This window comes from Haliotis asinina, unplaced genomic scaffold (assembly GCF_037392515.1).
Source record: "Haliotis asinina isolate JCU_RB_2024 unplaced genomic scaffold, JCU_Hal_asi_v2 scaffold_18, whole genome shotgun sequence".
Lineage (NCBI taxonomy): Eukaryota > Metazoa > Mollusca > Gastropoda > Lepetellida > Haliotidae > Haliotis > Haliotis asinina.
In genome coordinates, this window is record NW_027133890.1 from 1,040,655 (window position 1) to 1,061,177 (window position 20,523).

Here is a 20,523-nt window from a genome sequence, read left to right on the forward strand (position 1 = left end):
GTCAACTATAAGACTTTGGTGGAAGAGACAATGGTCCCAAATCCACCAAACACTGTCTCATCAGACAGAAAGGCGGAAATGTCCTCAGTCTGTGGATGCATTATAATGCAGCTCATCACTCTGATGCAGCTCATCACTCTGATGCAGCCACGTCTGCAACACAAGTATTCATGGAATTAAGTAGGAGAAAACACGCCTCCGTGGTTTTGGTAGACAATGTAAAACCGGAGTGGGAGGGATTTCCCAAAACCGAGAAGTGTTTCCTCTAACATATATAACGTCAATGACGGGTAATTACAATGTAGATGATAATTTAATGAAGCTACATAACAGTAACTGAAGAGCGCGTAAAATCAATTTAATGACTATGAGTAGATAATTAACCCATTCCCCTTCGTCAGCCCGGTGGCCGTGCGGTAGAGCGACTGCCTACGGATGAGAGAATTGCAGTTCCAACCTCGCTTCGGAAATCTTTTGTAATATGACTTAAATCTAAAATGATTTCAAACACTCGTGTATCTTTAGAATGTTGATGTTCATATAAGGTTAGGAAAAGTAAACCCTGGAAAGCGGTCTCACTAACGAAAAATAAAACATGTCCCTCCAAAACAAAAACCTCAAGTGCGGTTATTCTGGGAAAACGAGATGACCTGATACATAGTCAGAAGCACACTCCAGATTTATAATATGTCATATTGTCAAGAAAAAGATCAAGTCAAATGTGGCAATAGGAACATGCTCTTCAAAGATGCACGCTATTTTGACGAAAAACAGTAAACATATTTTCAAGTGGTGTGTTTAATGCGAACATCAGTTCTGTTTTTACAGTTCTGCAGCACTTGAGAATGTGGATTCATGTCCCTGACTGCTTCTACACCAGGGTTACTGGCAGTTCATCAGTGTCACTGGCTACTTGTACAAACACTCCACACCAGGGTTACAGGCAGTTCATCAATGTCACTGGTGACACAAACACGCCATCAGTCTCTCACACTCACTCTGTGTAGCGCCCAAATCCACTACCACGGCTCAAAGACACCGTTTTCCCTGGATCATCTAAGGTCCATCATATTCCATCTCAACTCCCTGGGGATCATACAACTCTTGCTGCCAACTAAGCACACTGAGTTAATGTGGCTTTTTCTTTTCTTAAAAGGTAGCCATTCACAACTGGATGTACTGGGACAGTACTTCGTCCAAGTTTAATGCCCATAGCTGTACCCACAATTAGGTGTTTGCATGTGATCACTGAAAGAGTACCTCCAAGGTTCTTTACGATCTGTCTTAGATGGGATCAATCCCACCTGATTTAGAAAATTATCCACAGAATAATCCAGGTTCCTGCATTCCACAATATTCCAGAATAGGAACAGGTCCAGAACATTTTGGAATTTCATTCTGCATGACATTTCAAACATCGGTTTTGATTTATTGTATGCATCCAAACCTAATAATTACATAAACATGAGTGGTCAGTATCCATAGGTCAGTGGCTCGACTAAATGAAAGACCAGGCTGATGTACTGAAGCTGGCTTGTGTGAGATGCAGTATCTTGTCCTGTCCAGTGATGTCCACTTTGAATTCACTTGTTTCTGGCCGACAGTTCATCCAGAAAGGCTGACAACTGGTCTGTGACAGTCTCTGGTTCATCATCTTCATCATCCTCATCTTCTTCCTCCTCCTCCTCCTCCTCCCCTTGGTCTGCAACATTGATAACATTCAGTAAATACAGACGACAGACCATACTAACAGTCAGACATCCCAAGGTGCTTGGTCACGCTGAGGCCACAAACTCATATTGAGACATTCGGAGGGGCCTGACTGTGCAGAGGTCCCAACCATACAGTCAGACATCCCAAGGTGCTCGGTCACGCTGAGGCCACAAACTCGTATTGAGACATTCGGAGGGGCCTGACTGTGCAGAGGTCCCAACCATACAGTCAGATATCCCAAGGTGCTCGGTCACACTGAGGTCACAATCATACAGTCAGACATCACAGACATGCCATCAGACTAAACTCGGGACCAAACTGACAAAAACATAGTCAGGTATCAAAAGGTACCTGGTCATACACCCGTGAAGATCTGTGCTAGTGAAGACTGAGATGGTTGACACATGTCATCACATATCTCAAAACAATCTTGATTGTCTGGAATATTGCTGAGCAATGAGCCAAAATAAACTCATTCACTCAGACATACCAAGGTGACAAACATACAGTCACACGTTCTTGCCCACACAGAAGTGATACAAAGTCAGACATCCCAAGGTTCTTGGCCACACAGGAGTGATACATCAATGTTTAATTGATCACTAAATCACAATATCTGTCAAGAAATGTGACATACTTGTGTTTGCTGATTAAAATATAAGCCAATTTACTTTCGCTTCATAAGTAAACATTTCTCAGAAATTCTTGTCAAGAACACTTACTGTGTCAACCATATACATGCAAAACACTCATACCATATTAACATTCACAAAGTCTGTGTATGAACTTAAATATCTTTTTTCCGAAAGAACAGTAAATAATGCTGCCAGGCTTTCATGAAACACTTCAATACTGATTTTGTTTTGACCTTAAGGTGTTTTATATATTTGGGGTTAAAGAATCTAGCATCATAAGGTGTTTTATGTATTTGGGGTTAAAGAATCTAGCATCATAAGGTGTTTTATGTATTTGGGGTTAAAGAATCTAGCATCATACGGTGTTTTATGTATTTGGGGTTAAAGAATCTAGCATCATAAGGTGTTTTATGTATTTGGGGTTAAAGAATCTAGCATCATGAGGTGTTTTATGTATTTGGGGTTAAAGAATCTAGCATCATGAGGTGTTTTATGTATTTGGGGTTAAAGAATCTAGCATCATGAGGTGTTTTATGTATTTGGGGTTAAAGAATCTAGCATCATGAGGTGTTTTATGTATTTGGGGTTAAAGAATCTAGCATCATAAGGTGTTTTATGTATTTGGGGTTAAAGAATCTAGCATCATAAGGTGTTTTATGTATTTGGGGTTAAAGAATCTAGCATCATAAGGTGTTTTATGTATTTGGGGTTAAAGAATCTAGCATCATAAGGTGTTTTATGTATTTGGGGTTAAAGAATCTAGCATCATAAGGTGTTTTATGTATTTGGGGTTAAAGAATCTAGCATCATAAGGTGTTTTATGTATTTGGGGTTAAAGAATCTAGCATCATAAGGTGTTTTATGTATTTGGGGTCAAAGAATCTAGCATCATTAGGTGTTTTATGTATTTGGGGTCAAAGAATCTAGCATCATAAGGTGTTTTATGTATTTGGGGTTAAAGAATCTAGCATCATAAGGTGTTTTATGTATTTGGGGTTAAAGAATCTAGCATCATAAGGTGTTTTATGTATTTGGGGCATCATAAGGTGTTTTATGTATTTGGGGTTAAAGAATCTAGCATCATAAGGTGTTTTATGTATTTGGGGTTAAAGAATCTAGCATCATAAGGTGTTTTATGTATTTGGGGTTAAAGAATCTAGCATCATAAGGTGTTTTATGTATTTGGGGTTAAAGAATCTAGCATCATAAGGTGTTTTATGTATTTGGGGTTAAAGAATCTAGCATCATAAGGTGTTTTATGTATTTGGGGTTAAAGAATCTAGCATCATAAGGTGTTTTATGTATTTGGGGTTAAAGAATCTAGCATCATAAGGTGTTTTATGTATTTGGGGTTAAAGAATCTAGCATCATAAGGTGTTTTATGTATTTGGGGTTAAAGAATCTAGCATCATAAGGTGTTTTATGTATTTGGGGTTAAAGAATCTAGCATCATCAGGTGTTTTATGTATTTGGGGTTAAAGAATCTAGCATCATAAGGTGTTTTATGTATTTGGGGTTAAAGAATCTAGCATCACAAGGTGTTTTATGTATTTGGGGTTAAAGAATCTAGCATCATCAGGTGTTTTATGTATTTGGGGTTAAAGAATCTAGCATCATCAGGTGTTTTATGTATTTGGGGTTAAAGAATCTAGTATCATAAGGTGTTTTATGTATTTGGGGTTAAAGAATCTAGCATCACAAGGTGTTTTATGTATTTCGGGTTAAAGAATCTAGTATCGTAAGGTGTTTTATGTATTTGGGGTTAAAGAATCTAGCATCATAAGGTGTTTTATGTATTTGGGGTTAAAGAATCTAGCATCACAAGGTGTTTTATGCATTTGGGGTTAAAGAATCTAGCATCATAAGGTGTTTTATGTATTTGGGGTTAAAGAATCTAGCATCATCAGGTGTTTTATGTATTTGGGGTTAAAGAATCTAGCATCATAAGGTGTTTTATATATTTGGGGTTAAAGAATCTATTATGATAAGGTGTTTTATGTATTTGGGGTTAAAGAATCTAGTATCATAAGGTGTTTTATGTATTTGGGGTTAAAGAATCTAGTATCATAAGGTGTTTTATGTATTTGGGGTTAAAGAATCTAGCATCACAAGGTGTTTTATGTATTTCGGGTTAAAGAATCTAGTATCGTAAGGTGTTTTATGTATTTGGGGTTAAAGAATCTAGCATCATAAGGTGTTTTATGTATTTGGGGTTAAAGAATCTAGCATCATAAGGTGTTTTATGTATTTGGGGTTAAAGAATCTAGTAAACACGTCACAATTTATTTCTGGACTCACAAAAGTCCAGAAACTCTCCGCACTGTGGCCACTCTCTCACAAGGGATTTCGCAAAATTAAACAGGCAGCTGTTATGTATATGTGCTAAGGATGAAAAAATGAAAAAATTTTTTTTCGAAAACTCAAAATTTAAACTGTGGCCAATGAGTAGGCCCATGGGCAGGCCCATGAGCGAAAGTGTTTAATTTCATCCAGAATAAATGTTTTGGAGGTTGTAAATGAATGAAAAAATGTTAATAAGTATCATGACACAAATTTCAGCTTGTTGTGACTTGACTCTGCTAACTGACAGCGATTTTTAAAAATCTCGCCCATGGGTGAAAAACATATTGGCCCATGGACGAGAATACTTAATTTCATTGAAACTACATGTTTTTTTTCCAGGCTTTGCAGTTTTTCAATAAATGAACGTGTATTTATTAGTGTCTTGACACAAAATTAAGCTTAGTTTGACTTAATTCGGCTAATTAAGAGTGATTTTTCAAAAAAGTCTCGCCCATGGGCGAAAACCATTTGGCCCATGGGTGAGAATATTTACTTTTACTCAAAATACACCTTTTCCCATGTTTTGGAGGTTGTGAATGGCTGAAAGTACGTTCATAAGTATCATGTCACAAAATTCAACTCATTTTGAATTAATTCCGTTAATTTAGAGCTATTTAACAAAATTTCACCCATGGGCGAAAAACATTTTGGCCCATAGGCGAGAATATTTCCTTTTACCCCAAACACATTTTTTCCAATATTTGGAGGATGTAAATGAATGAAAGTACATTTATGAATATCATGACAGAAATTTCAACTCATTTTGACTTAATTCCTCTAAATGAGAGCAATTTTGAAAACTCTCGCCCATGGGAGAAAGACAGTTTGGCCCATGGGCGAGAATATTTGCCTTCACTCAAAATACATCTTTTCCTGTGGCTTGGAGGTGTAAATGAATTAGGATATATTTATGAGTATCATGGCACAAAATCCAACTCATTATGACTTAATTCTGCTAACTGAGACCGATTTTCAAAAACATATCGCCCATGGGCGAAAAACATTGGGCCCATGAGCGAGAATATTTCCTTTTCACTCCAAATACATCTTTTCTAATGTTTTGGAGGATGTAAATGAATGAAAGTGCCATTATGAGTATCATGACACAAAATTCAACTGATTTTGACTTACTTTTGCGAGTTCAGGAAGATTTTTAAAAATATGCCAGAATAATTACTTTTACTCAAAATACATCGTTTCCTGTGTTTTGGAGGTTGTAAATGAATGAGGATATATTTGTAAGTATCGTGGCACAAAATTCAACTCATTTTGACTTAATTCTGCTAATTTGTAACAAGTACAAGAATCTGGACTTCCACTTAAATTTTCATAGTTTTTTTATTGTCATGGGGGTTGTAAATATATGAATGAAAGTGTGTTTATAAATATCATGACCAAAAAAATGAAATCATTCCGGTCTTAATTCGACTAATCTCGCTCGTGGACGAAAATATTTTTGTTTGCTTGTTTTCTTTATTTTGCAAACATGTGGTTTAAAAATAGATGAAATTCTAATGACAATTCAGTTTAATTTCGTGAGTTTAGTTTTATGTCGCACTCAGTAATATCCCAGCAATATGGCGGCGGTTTCTAGATAATCGAGTTTGGATCAGACAATCCAGTGATCAACAGCATGAGCATCGACCTGCACAATTGGGAACTGATGACATGTGTCAACCAAGTCAGCGAGCCTGACCACCCCATCCCGTTAGTCGCCTCTTACGACACGCATAGTCACCTTTTATGGCAAGCATGGGCTGTTGAAGCTCTTTACTTCCAGCAACATATACAGTACACTTAGAATACTAAGCCTTGAGATTCTTTTGAATTTAGGTATTCAACCTATATCTATGAAGTTGAAGTTATTTGTGAAAGCCCTAATCAAGAGTGGCCAAACTCCAGTGACTATGCTGGGACACATTAATAAACGGTGTTGTGAGATCTTTAAACTGTATTGAAATATGTCTTGTCAATTCCACTGACATTCGCCAAATGTACCTACCTAGTAGTTTTAAGTGTACCTACCCAGTTTAGCGTGTTTCGTTTTAATAGTGTGGTCTCCATTTTTAGTAATTCCCGTTTGCCAGTCCCGGCTTTTCTTCGTCCGAGGTTTTATGGGGTATTCTCCTATTTGTCAGACCAGAAATTATCTACAACAGGGGTAGGTCACTCGCTTGTTTTCTTTACCATTTGTACTAATTAGTATGCGCCTCCTCATGCTCCAATGCACACAGTGACCAGATTCGTCTCCATCGCAACTTAGGCTGCGTTTAACAGTACTTCAGCCAGTTTACTGTATCAGTCGAAATCTTACAATGAATGAATGAATGAATGAATGAACGAATGAATAGCAAGAAGTATATGTGAATGAATGAAAGAAATGATAAAAGAAAGAAGTACATATGTGAATGAATGAGAAAGATATAATAAAAGAAAGAAGTACATATGTGAATGAATGAAAGAATAAATGATACACCACGGCCATCCCTTCCAAAAGAACGCAAAACTATCGTTAGATCACATGTGTTAACATCAGCTTGTTATTGTCTCCCTGGTCAGACGTAACAATTGTCAGACAGGCTAAAACAACAAACTATCTGGTTGACTGCACAGCTGCCTGTTGACGTAGTATACCCACATCACCTACTTTTCCTGCGTAACCTTCATCTACATCACCACCCTTAATATATTGAGCAGAGAGCACAGAAGGCCCTATAGCTGTAACCACTGAACCGTGGCGTCTCTCTGCTCCCAAGTTCCCAAGTGGGGGTGTCCTTTCCTACCTATTCCATTAATCTTAAAACATCTAACAAGCTCAACGCATGCATCTTTTTATTAAAATGTGATGTTATACATACTCATAAGAGTATTATTATGTATTATTCAGTTGATAAATTATATATATATATATCTCACACGCTGGACAGGTTTAGGGCATTTTGTGTTAATTTACCATTACCATTTTCATAATGCTTAAAAAAGACACTCATTAATCTATCACAGAGTTTTGTCATTCCTTCACTCCAACATGGTTGCTAAATCCCCTATGATCATAGTATATCGACTCTACCATACCCAATTCACCTAATCCTGAGAAATCAACCAGTCATGACATACCCACATCGCCTAATTAATTTTCCGTACCTATCGAGTTAAAAATACATAAAATGGGAGGACGCCTTGTTAACTAATGGGAGTGAGCCTTGTAGTGAGTACCCTCACTCTCACAAACCCACGTATTGAGGAGAAGCGGCCGTGTTTGTCGGGGATTTTTCTGGCTTTGCTAAATAAATCGTACATAAACATGTAAAATATTTTGCTTTGATTCTGTAACTACCCACATTATGACATTGAGACCATTTTGATTTATCGAGTAAAATACGATTGAATAGTTTTGAGTTTGAATCTTGCCACTTTAGCGCTCTATCTTTTTAAATGATGCATGCATGCTAATATTTAGGTGGTTTTTAGTATTCCATCTATTTGTTTAAATTAATTGATTTGTCTGTTTTTGCTTTGTTTGGTTTTTTTATTGCTAGTGGCGTAGCGAGTGAGTCTGCTTTGGTACCTGTAAATTTATTCGGACGTTTGACGAGCGGGACGTAAACAAGAACATATATAATGAGCCCCTGCATCAGTACTTATTAAAGTGTTTGAAACATTATTCTAGACCATTGTTTGTACACAACTGATGAAATGTACCTGAAAGATCAAGGTTCATAAGAACGTACAGGGCACATTTCTCCTACCCCATTTAAGTATGTCCATTTCTGATAGGTTCACGTGGCCTTGCGAGGGATAATAGATCATTAAGTTTTTACCCCGCCACGTGGGAAAAGCCTGCATCCACGGCAGTCAGTGAACTGTAAAGCAGTGTTTCGAATCGAGTATAGTTAGTACCATCTTAATATAATACATGGTTCCAGCTTGTTTTGATGCTCTATTTACATAAAGTGATATTTAAACATTCATTATGGTAAATACGGTGTAGCAATGTGATGAAGAGTATGCGGGTTTTCTTCATCCCATTTCATCCACCGATGAGAATGGTGGTATCCTCTTTTGGTTCACACCCGGATTCTCCATTGTTTTATCAAATACACAACAGGGCTGTCGAAAAGCAGTGGAGTGTGACAGTGCTCAACACTGTTCTAATGACACCCGGAGCGTCGACTGCCTTGGAGAACTTGTGCCCGAGAATAGCAGAAGACTCGTCTCTACGCTAATTAACGAGCTAAAACACATACACAAACACATCGGTGAAAGAATGAGCTGTGGAACCAATTCCTGAAAGATAGTCGTCGCACGAACAGTAAACGAGAAAGTTGGCGTCATCGTGAATCGAGGGTTTGTAAGCATTGTAAACAGCATATTGTGACACAGTGGCCACAATAAAGAATAAAGAAGAACTTGACAGAAGGCTTCAGCGTCTCAACGAGCAGCTCCAAAGACAAGAGATTTCCGTAATGAGCTGTGCTCATCAGACCGTCTGCCTCGCTCATAGTGACCACATTACTGTACTTTATAACGTATTTGGTTTTCCTTCATGTCCGGAATGTCGAACGCCATAGTGTTGACACCTGATTATCTCCTCACGTAATACCCGAAACATCGAATTTACAAAAATTTCAATTCAATTTTAGACAGCCCAGGCAAGTCGTTTGTTTAAGGAGTAAGAGGATTAGGAGACATGGTCGACTAGATTTCTTTGTTTAACTAATCCCACATGGCCTTCACCAATAGAGGGAATGATTTCTGTTCAGTTATGACATTGCTGTTCTCCATATGTCTCCATTTTCTCCACACATCTCCATGTTGTTGTATATTTGTGTGTTTTGGAACTCTGATTGGGACTGGTGAACAAGCTTTACAGTACTTCACCCATACAGCATATAATACAAAATATAAATGAAGCATGTGTCGTCATCCATATGAACTATCATATAATAACATAGGCATACATATCATTACATAAAATACAACTATCACATAAGTAAACATGAAAAATAGAGTTATGGTTTGTTGTGTCTGACTAGCTCTTTGTAGAAACACTGAACATTTGTGAGAAGGTTTTTGACAAGTTAATTAGTTTCCTGTTAAAAAATTAAAAATCAAGCTTTGTGTTTTATGATAAAATCGTAGACGGATTCAACTATTTTCTGGTTTTCACAGTGAATAAGTTCTTTTCCGTTCACCGAAGTCATCATAGACCACAGTGAGAAAAGGTCGATCTTCAAGCAGTAAGGAAGACCATGATAGCGTATGGAGTACGTGTGTAGTGGTCATCTCCTCCGTTACCCCCTCCCCCGATTCCACACCCCACCAGGGCGTGTAGGACTTGTCTCGGTGGATAAAAAGGGACTCCTATAGCCCCATATATCCCTAATCACAATGCTATAATTTGTCGTGTTTGTGTATCCGGTTTTGTGTATTCTGTAATATTGTATAGTACTGGTGAAGTGTTAATCAAAGCAATATTTTACTTGCTAAACGAACCACGTTCTTTGAGAATCAAAATATGTTTTAAGCACATTTCCAAAATTGAAATGCAGCATGCACACAATAACTAAATTGGAAGGAATATCGTGCCGGACAAGGTTTTCCAGAGCACATGCACATAAATGTCAATGTCTTTCAAACATTAATATGTGCAGGTCTTGCAAAAGGACAAAGCAGGTATGCTTGACAAAGTTCTTGCAAAGGAGGTTTATACACAACACCAAAACCAACTGGTCAGGTCGACGCCTTATAAAACAATCAATTCGAGATTTCCTTTGAATGTGAGATATTTGGCTGCGCGTCTTGCGCAATCAGTCTTTTTCATCCATATACACTCACGAACACCTGTTCATTTCAAAGCTGGTGTCCCCTAATGACCTAATGTGATCCATGGATGAATTTTGTATATGACAAGTAAAATACACTTGAAAGCGGCAGCTGTTTTACTCCAATAAACAAACCAGCGGACAAGACATGACTTTCGGTGCAAATTGTCGTAGGCGCTTTGCGGAAATTACGTAAGTGAACGCGGAAGAAACAGAAAGCGTCATCGTTCCGCTCTGTTTCCATTGTCTTTGCGAGTTATGCTGAGATATTCAACAAACTGAGATAAAAGTCAAAATGATGAAAAAGTGGAAATCAGTGTGTGGATTAGAACTTGAAAATCACTCATGAAGTCTTTGACAAAGTAATATCTGTTCAGGTCATGATCATTTGGAAAAAAACACGAAAGTTCTTTGGATATACAACTTCTTATAAGGTAATCAGCATTTCGGCGTAGCTGTTAAACTCGTTATCAAGAAAGGGATATCTTACAGGTAGTCCTGTAAGTTAAACATTTGTTTTAGGTCGAGGTCAAAATCGTTTGGTGTAGTGACAACGGTGTTGTTTTATGGGATTAGACACGGATTTTCTATAAAAAAAGTAAAATGTGTGTCCTCAGGAAACGAAATAAGACACGTGTACCAGAATGTAAGTGAATCGATGTTAGCGAGTTCAATCAGTGACTTCAGTTAATAAAATGGGCTTTCAGTTCACTCCTTCCATTAGTAATGAGTTATTTAGTTTCTTGATAAAATTGCTTGCAAGGTGAATGTTGAAAATGACAGTTTTCAGGATCATTTTAACAACTTCAGTTATGGCAAATGCGCTGCTATGCTATGTCCTACTTATTTAACGGGAAGATACCTTTGTGCAAACAGCTATATGTTCATTTTGAGAACTGGTAAAAAGGGAGAATATATCTCGTGAAAATGAATTTTGAAAGACTGCAGATCAACAGTTCTAGTTGTCTCAACAACATAATTTCTAAAATGCTTAGAGACCACAATCACGAAAGCCAAAGTAAATCTTTTCGAGTGTAGCAAAAATAGTGAAAATTTATTTAAAAAATAGAAAAGTAAACGCAAAGTCAATCTTGATTACATTACGTATTCCCCATACTCCGATATAATGATTACACATTAATAGTATGGATACGGTAATCTATAGTTTAAACTAATCTCCTCAAGTAATCGGGACTGGATTGGCAAGCATAAACATACATATCAATGCCGCTCCATACCAATAATATAATTACATAACATACATGATAACAACACTTCATGTTCCGCTCGTCAAACGTCAGAATAAATTTACAGTTATCAAAGCAGACTAACAGGCCCACTAGCAGTAAAAAACAAAACAAAAACAAATAAATTAATAAATCCAAATGAATAGATGGAATACTAAAAACCACCAAAATATGCACGCCCCCTTTAAAAGGGCAGAGTGCAAAAGTGGCATACCAGTAAAATATGCCAAGATTCAAACTCAAAACTATACAATCGTATTTTACTCGATAAATCAGAATGGTCTCAATGTCATAATGTGGGTAGTTACAGAATCGAAGCAAAATATTGTACACATATGTATCATGAAATAATAATTTATCAACTGAATAATACATAAACAATACACACATTTGAGTACAAAAACACATGCGTTGAGCTTGTTAGATGTTTTAAAGATTAATGGAATAGGTAGGAAAGGACACCCCCACTTGGGAACTTGGGAGCAGAGAGACGCCACGGTTCAGTGGTTACAGCTATAGGGCCTTCTGTGCTCTCTGCTCAATATATTAAGGGTGGTGATGTAGATGAAGGTTACGCAGGAAAAGTAGGTGATGTGGGTATACTACGTCAACAGGCAGCTGTGCAGTCAACCAGATAGTTTGTTGTTTTAGCCTGTCTGACAATTGTTACGTCTGACCAGGGAGACAATAACAAGCTGATGTTAACACATGTGATCTAACAATAGTTTTGCGTTCTTTAGCATGTTTTTATTCTTTCATTCATTCACATATGTACTTCTTTCTTTTATTATATCTTTCTCATTCATTCACATATGTACTTCTTTCTTTTATCATTTCTTTCATTCATTCACATATACTTCTTGCTCTTCATTCATTCATTCATTCATTGTAAGATTTCGACTGATACAGTAAACTGGCTGAAGTACTGTTAAACGCAGCCTAAGTTGCGATGGAGACGAATCTGGTCACTGTGTGCATTGGAGCATGAGGAGGCGCATACTAATTAGTACAAATGGTAAAGAAAACAAGCGAGTGACCTACCCCTGTTGTAGATAATTTCTGGTCTGACAAATAGGAGAATACCCCATAAAACCTCGGACGAAGAAAAGCCGGGACTGGCAAACGGGAATTACTAAAAATGGAGACCACACTATTAAAACGAAACACGCTAAACTGGGTAGGTACACTTAAAACTACTAGGTAGGTACATTTGGCGAATGTCAGTGGAATTGACAAGACATATTTCAATACAGTTTAAAGATCTCACAACACCGTTTATTAATGTGTCCCAGCATAGTCACTGGAGTTTCGTCACTCTTGATTAGGGCTTTCACAAATAACTTCAACTTCATAGATATAGGCTGAATTTTGTTATATTCATAGAATACCTAAATTCAAAAGAATCTCAAGGCTTAGTATTCTAAGTGTACTGTATATGTTGCTGGAAGTAAAGCTCTGTGTTCGGGACCCGTGAAGATCTGGAGTAGAAGAGGGCTTCAACAACCCATGCTTGCCATAAAAGGCGACTATGCTTGTCGTGAGAGGTGACTAACGGGATGGGGTGGTCAGGCTCGCTGACTTTTGCTGACACATGTCATCAGTTCCCAATTGTGCAGGTAGATGCTCATGCTGTTGATCACTGGATTGTCTGATCCAAACTCGATTATCTAGAAACCGCCGCCATATTCCTGGGATATTGCATAAAACTAAACTCACGAAATTAAACTGAATTTTCATTAGAATTTCATCTATTTTTAAAAAACCACATGTTTGCAAAATAAAGAAAACGAGCAAACGAAAATATTTTCGTCCACGAGCGAGATTAGTCGAATTAAGACCGGAATGATTTCATTTTTTTGGTCATGATACTTATAAACACACTTTCATTTATAAATTTACAACCCCCAAGACAATAAAAAAAAACTATGAAAATTTAAGTGGAAGTCCAGATTCTTGTACTTGTTACAAATTAGCAGAATTAAGTCAAAATGAGTTGAATTTTGTGCCACGATACTTACAAATATATCCTCATTCATTTACAACCTCCAAAACACAGGAAACGATGTATTTTGAGTAAAAGTAATTATTCTGGCATATTTTTTAAAAATCTTCCTGAACTCGCAAAAGTAAGTCAAAATCAGTTGAATTTTGTGTCATGATACTCATAATGGCACTTTCATTCATTTACATCCTCCAAAACATTAGAAAAGATGTATTTGGAGTGAAAAGGAAATATTCTCGCTCATGGGCCCAATGTTTTTCGCCCATGGGCGATATGTTTTTGAAAATCGGTCTCAATTAGCAGAATTAAGTCATAATGAGTTGGATTTTGTGCCATGATACTCATAAATATATCCTAATTCATTTACACCTCCAAGCCACAGGAAAAGATGTATTTTGAGTGAAGGCAAATATTCTCGCCCATGGGCCAAACTGTCTTTCTCCCATGGGCGAGAGTTTTCAAAATTGCTCTCATTTAGAGGTATTAAGTCAAAATGAGTTGAAATTTCTGTCATGATACTCATAAATGTACTTTCATTCATGTACATCCTCCAAATATTGGAAAAAATGTGTTTGGGGTAAAAGGAAATATTCTCGCCCATGGGCCAAAATGTTTTTCGCCCATGGGTGAAATTTTGTTAAATAGCTCTAAATTAACGGAATTAATTCAAAATGAGTTGAATTTTGTGACATGATACTTATGAACATACTTTCAGCCATTCACAACCTCCAAAACATGGGAAAAGGTGTATTTTGAGTAAAAGTAAATATTCTCACCCATGGGCCAAATGGTTTTCGCCCATGGGCGAGACTTTTTTGAAAAATCACTCTTAATTAGCCGAATTAAGTCAAACTAAGCTTAATTTTGTGTCAAGACACTAATAAATACACGTTCATTTATTGAAAAACTGCAAAACCTGGAAAAAAAACATGTAGTTTCAATGAAATTAAGTATTCTTGTCCATGGGCCAATATGTTTTTCACCCATGGGCGAGATTTTTTAAAATCGCAGTCAGTTAGCAGAGTCAAGTCACAACAAGCTGAAATTTGTGTCATGATACTTATTAACATTTTTTCATTCATTTACAACCTCCAAAACATTTATTCTGGATGAAATTAAACACTTTCGCCCATGGGCCTGCCCATTGGCCTACTCATTGGCCACTGTTCGCCCATGGGCGTGCCCATGGGCGAGCGAGTTTAAATTTTGAGTTTTCGAAAAACATTTTTTTCATTTTTTCATCCTTAGCACATATACATAACAGCTGCCTGTTTAATTTTGCGAAATCCCTTGTGAGAGAGTGACCACAGTGCTGAGAGTTTCTGGACTTTTGTGAGTCCAGAATTAAATTGTGGCGTGTTAGTATCATAAGGTGTTTTATGTATTTGGGAAAGAATCTAGCATCATAAGGTGTTTTATGTATTTGGGGTTAAAGAATCTAGCATCATAAGGTGTTTTATGTATTTGGGGTTAAAGAATCTAGTATCATAAGGTGTTTTACATATTTGGGGTTAAAAATTCTAGTATTATGATACACATTGTATTGACATCAGTATATTGGGATACTCATGGTACTGCACAATACTTTGGCAGTATGTCACTATGACTACAATTATAGAATCATGATGTATCATATATTGTATCCCAAACTCACAGTCAGACATCCCAAGGTGTCCAGCTACACTCAGGTCTAGCACTTCCTGGTACTTCTCATCCAACTGGTCCAGTTCACTCTGTTGGAGGAAGAAACTGAAGGTCAAAGTGACTTATCGGCAAGGACGACATTGAAAAGGAAAAAAGATGAAACATTCCTAAGCTCTGACAATCACCTGCTACATCTTCCATTGAATACCTGGATTTCCTGACTCACTGGTCCCTTTGTCTGGTAACAAACATACATGGATCTCCTGACTCACTGGCCCCCCATCTATCTGGCAACACACATACCTGGATCTCCTGTCTCACTGGCCCCTCATTTATCTGGCAACACACATACCTAGATCTCCTGTCTCGCTGGTCCTTCGTCTGTCAGGTAACACATATACCTGGGTCTCCTGTCTTGCTGGTCCTTCGTCTGTCAGGTAACACACATACCTGGATCTCCTGTCTCGCTGGTCCTTCGTCTGTCAGGTAACACACATACCTGGATCTCCTGTCTCGCTGGTCCTTCGTCTGTCAGGTAACACACATTCCTGGATCTCCTGTCTTATTGGTCCTTTGTCTGTCTGGTAACACACACCCATGGATCTCCTGTCTAGGAACACACGTACCTGGATCTCCTGCCTCACTGGTCCTTCATCTGCTTGGTCTGTGTGCTGGGACATTGTGGTGGACGTCGGCCGGTTCTGGAGACGCAGCATGCTGATTAGGGCAAGCTCCTCCACCTGGAACACACGAGTGAGTGAGTGAGTGAGTGAGTGAGTGAGTGAGTGAGTGAGAGAGAGAGAGAAAGACCAAATTTTGCTCAGGTAAGCAGAAGCACTGGAATGGTACATTAAATTTAATGCTGACATAAATCTTAGTAGGTTCTAGATTACCGGATGAGCCATTGGGACCATTCATTGATTGTTCATAAGGCACCAAGTCTATTCATAACTTTCGAGATTGTCTGTGATCTATTTGACACTTTCGCTTCATTTTTGTAACATATCAGGAATGACTATGCCAAATTGCATATTGTATAACAGAGTGGACGTCGTTCAGTTGGTCAGCTGTTGGGCTAACAATCCGAAGGTCATGGATTCACATCTGACAGACTCTCTCAAAACTGCTTGCTTGTCTTATTGACATGTGACGTATGACTGAGACAGTCAGTACGAGAAGTTGTGGTGCTGTATTCTAAAGGTGCTCCATAACCTTCTATTGCCTTACAGGCAGCTTGAATTAACTGGTGTATGATAATAATGTGTGCACTTTGCACACAATCTGTACTTGGTGCCATTGAGTATCTTTGGGTGTCTACACATGCATTAACTGTTACGTAATACAGAATACAAAAATGTCTACTACATTTGGCAGTGCTGGATTAACTCTAAACTGTTGGTTAGTTGTGCTTTGTCTGTTACAGCAGTTGTCTTATATTAAAGGCAGTATTGACAGATGGGTCTATGTCCATGGGTATCAGTCCACGAGTCCCCATCTGTGGGTGTCAGTCCACGAGTCCCCATCTGTGGGTGTCAGTCCACGAGTCCCCATCTGTGGGTGTCAGTCCACGAGTCCCCATCTGTGGGTGTCAGTCCATGGGCACCTGTGTATGAGTATCAGTCCATGGAGTTCAGCCTCTGGGTATCAGTCCATGAGTCCCAATCCGTAGGTATCAGTCTGTAGGTATCAATGCATGGGTGTCAGTTGTGATTATTGGTCTGTGAGTCAAAGGCCATAGGTGTCAGTGCATGGGTCAAAGTCTGTGCGTATCAGTCCATGGGTATCAGGGCCCAGCGTATCTCTAGTGGAGGTCCCTGTAACTTCTGCAAGAAAGCTGCACAAACACAACACTTTGCATGTTAGTTTATTAAAACTGGTAGAGGCGGCGGGGTCATACACACATAAGAGGTTAGACTAAATGCAAATTTATTGATCATTAGAACCACAGCACTATCTGCAGTTTCGGGCCATTTCACACAGAGTTTAATTTGATTGTTCACCAGAATGCCTACACTGCCAGAGGGCGGACCTCGATCAGCAGATCAGAGTGGGTTGCGACTGTATGCTGTGAGTTTACTACAGATCTTATCCCGGGTCTCGCATAATCTGACAATATTTTTGTTCACTCATGAAGTTTAACATACCTTTATTCCAGTTATTTCGAAAGTGCACATGAAAACATATCTCAGGGAAATTCACAAAAAAACTGACTTTCCAAAAGAGCATGCATATAGATTTAGTTCATATGTAAACCATTCTTGCAGTTTCGTTTCTGTCTTGTCAGTTTGTTTGTTTGACACAGAATGGCGACAGGCCATGCATTAACCACACAATGTGGTTAACGTCATTCATAATGGTTAGCCATTATTTCACTGGGCAATCGAAAACTATGTTCATTACAACTTTCATGTAATGACTGAGATAATCAGTGACATTTTTTTCATCACATTTGCTAAAATAAAGATGGTAATAATATTTAGTCAAGGAGGTCACTCAGATAATCATTTTATCAGCATGATTTCGTGACAACAGCAAGCTGACATGAAATATCACCACACATGATGGTGATGAAAAGGAGGTGCGTATCACTGTTTACATTTTGCTTCTTGAAACTGCTTAAATAAGAATGTCACTGATATCTGGTGACATACTTTACTCTACTATTCATGAAAATGCAATGAAAAGATTCTATCCAACAATTCTCTTATTTTCCCTGACTGAGCATCGCGTGGTAAATGTATCTAGTAGTGATGGCCACTATTTGGTTGTCATTTCTCAGTGTTGAAGCACAACTCAGCACAGCACCTGGAACCAGACTCCTGATTATGATGTCAGCCAGTTTCAGTCATCAGTGCCAGTTACTTTCACAATAGGAACTAACATATGAAATATAACTAAACTTCGCTGAACACTCTATATGTCGTTTGAAATGAAGAAAATATAATACAGTGATGGAACAGTTCAAAATATCTAAACTTGGTATGGCAGGTGTTTTGCAACATAAATAACTATTTCTTAGTATCTACTAAGGCAGCATCAGTCCGGCCCCCAATACTAATACATGTGAAGTTACAAATATATTATGTCCAAGAAAATCTGTTGAATGAAGAATTTCATATCTACTGGGGTTTTTTAGCCAAGTAATGCTGGTTTTCCTATCTGACAATGAATTAACTGCAAACACTAGCATCAAGACAAGCCAGTAGTGCTATGAAATCTAAACTTAAAACACTGACCAAAGAATCGTCTGTGTTCAATTATGAGAAAAAATGATTGATTGCTGATGATTTACTGACTTATTTCAATCAATGGAAATACCACCACCCTTTGACCAAGTCCTCTTTGTGGTGCAACACCCCAAATGAAGCATAAATTTTAATCAGGCCCTGAATTTTCCATCTCACGAACTCTCCTTGCAAATATTAAAGTAATTTATTTGTATCCAACAAATAATATATACAGTATATAACAGTAATGATATATATTTAGACACAAAGTATTAGTCTTGGTCTCAGGCCTATCGCTGCAGCTGAATGGTTAACAATTCTGTGCACTTAGCGCCATCCTGTGAGTTCTCTCTGTTTCAGGAAGAGAAGAGACACCTGTATTATTTCAGGCTTACCGCCATGTTACACACAACTGTCACTAAACATTAAAAAAATAAATAAAACTTACCGGTTTGCTTGGCTTTTAATTAAAATGATACGTTGTGCATGTTGGTTTCTATGGAGACGAATGCAGCACATGCACTTACATACAATTGCGTTTCGCCACGTAATGACGAATAACCCCGAAACATGGTATGTAGCTTCTAGCGCTTGTGCTTGCTGACAAGACATAAAATGTACGCTGGGGTTCACAGGGGCATCCAAACTCTCTCACTTTGCACTGATTTTCAAAAACTTTCATTTTAATTTTTTTAAAAACTTAGTTTTAATTTATGCACAGCCAAGAGCAAATAATACTGTACCATGGTGTAACATGTTTTTGGGGTAATAACGCAAAAGATTATCACAGACATTGTTGCGCAACATTAGATTATCAAAACTGTAATTCCATAAATAAACATCAAATCACCTTTCATAAATTTATTGTTAAAATGTTCTGTCATCCACTGGTTTCCAGTGCAGCGTACATTTCATGTCTTGTCTGGAAGCATGAGCGCTAGAAGCTACGTACCATGTTTTGGGGTTATCAGTCATTGCGCAGGGTAAAACCCTTGTATGGAAGCTCATATTATGCATTTATCTCCACAGAAATCAACAAATACAACGTATCATTTCAATTAAAAGGCAAACAAACTTGTAATTTTTTTCTTGAATATTTTAATGGTTTATTTTGTTAAATTTGTTAAAAATAACATATTTACAGGCACGTTATTCAGTCATTTGCACATTTATTCTTCTTGACTGCAAGACGCACATGCCTGGTACGAATTCTGCAGCACGAAAAACATATACATAAGAGATGACCAATTAGGCGTTCAATGTTTTGGGTTTTTTAATTACGACGGCAACATTCCATTCGAGTCACGTGACATTTATGCTTAGCTTTTAACTCGAGCAGACGATGGTCCGCTTGAAAAGTTGCGAGCGTTTTTTCAAAACTCTTATCATAACTTTTGTCCACCGTACCCCCTACCCCACTCAAAAACCACAATTACGAACTGACGTGCATACCTCACCCTAAATACACATTCAACAAACAAGACAGGTTTAAAAACACAATCAGTGAACTTATTCCAGTGTTTATTACACCGGGGAAGGTGCACATATATTATGTAAACAGATGGGGTTTCGGGCGGAACTCTTTCCCACGGCCACGGTATATATCGCATTATTTTGAAATGTAGAAACGGCAACTACCCCCACCTGGATGATTGTCATTGTAGATGGTACTTGTTCTCACCTTGAGTCTGTTGAGCTGGTCGCTGAGTTTCGTGTGTAGGTTGACCAGTGATCTCTCTTCCTCCTTCAACATCTGCTGTTCCTTGTGAGACATGTTGCTTATTCCACGGAAGTACCTTTTCTCAGTATAGCTCATAACACCACGTGCTTCGAAAACACGATGCAAAAGCATCAGATATCGCTGCGTGAACTTTTGGGGAAGGGGCA

General features: G+C 38.0%; 1 protein-coding gene across 2 annotated transcripts; it reads right to left on the reverse strand.

The window, feature by feature from the left end:
* Positions 1–760: 760 nt before the first annotated feature.
* On the reverse strand, positions 761–20,468 carry LOC137269934 (snRNA-activating protein complex subunit 5-like). Of its 2 annotated transcripts, XR_010955076.1 has the most exons (5): positions 20,318–20,468; positions 16,036–16,149; positions 15,420–15,498; positions 924–1,702; positions 761–868 (listed from the first exon to the last, which is right to left on the reverse strand). XR_010955076.1 is itself a non-coding variant. In XM_067803774.1 (4 exons), exons 1-4 carry the CDS (start codon positions 20,450–20,452, stop codon positions 1,584–1,586), a joined length of 447 nt encoding a protein of 148 aa, XP_067659875.1. In that variant the 5' UTR covers positions 20,453–20,468; the 3' UTR covers positions 761–1,583. The 2 variants fall into 2 exon arrangements, 1 of the variants encoding a protein (XP_067659875.1); XM_067803774.1 differs by having other exon boundaries at positions 761–1,702.
* Between the last annotated feature and the right edge of the window lie 55 nt (positions 20,469–20,523).

Excerpts from the sequence above, each read along its gene's own strand:
- LOC137269934 (XM_067803774.1), bottom strand. The coding sequence starts at position 20,452 with ATGAGCTATACTGAGAAAAGGTACTTCCGTGGAATAAGCAACATGTCT. Across the intron at positions 15,499-16,035 it reads CAGTGAGGCAGGAGATCCAG|AGTGAACTGGACCAGTTGGA; the intron begins GTACGTGTGTTC and ends TTCCTCCAACAG. Across the intron at positions 1,703-15,419 it reads ACACCTTGGGATGTCTGACT|ACCAAGGGGAGGAGGAGGAG; the intron begins GTGAGTTTGGGA and ends TCAATGTTGCAG.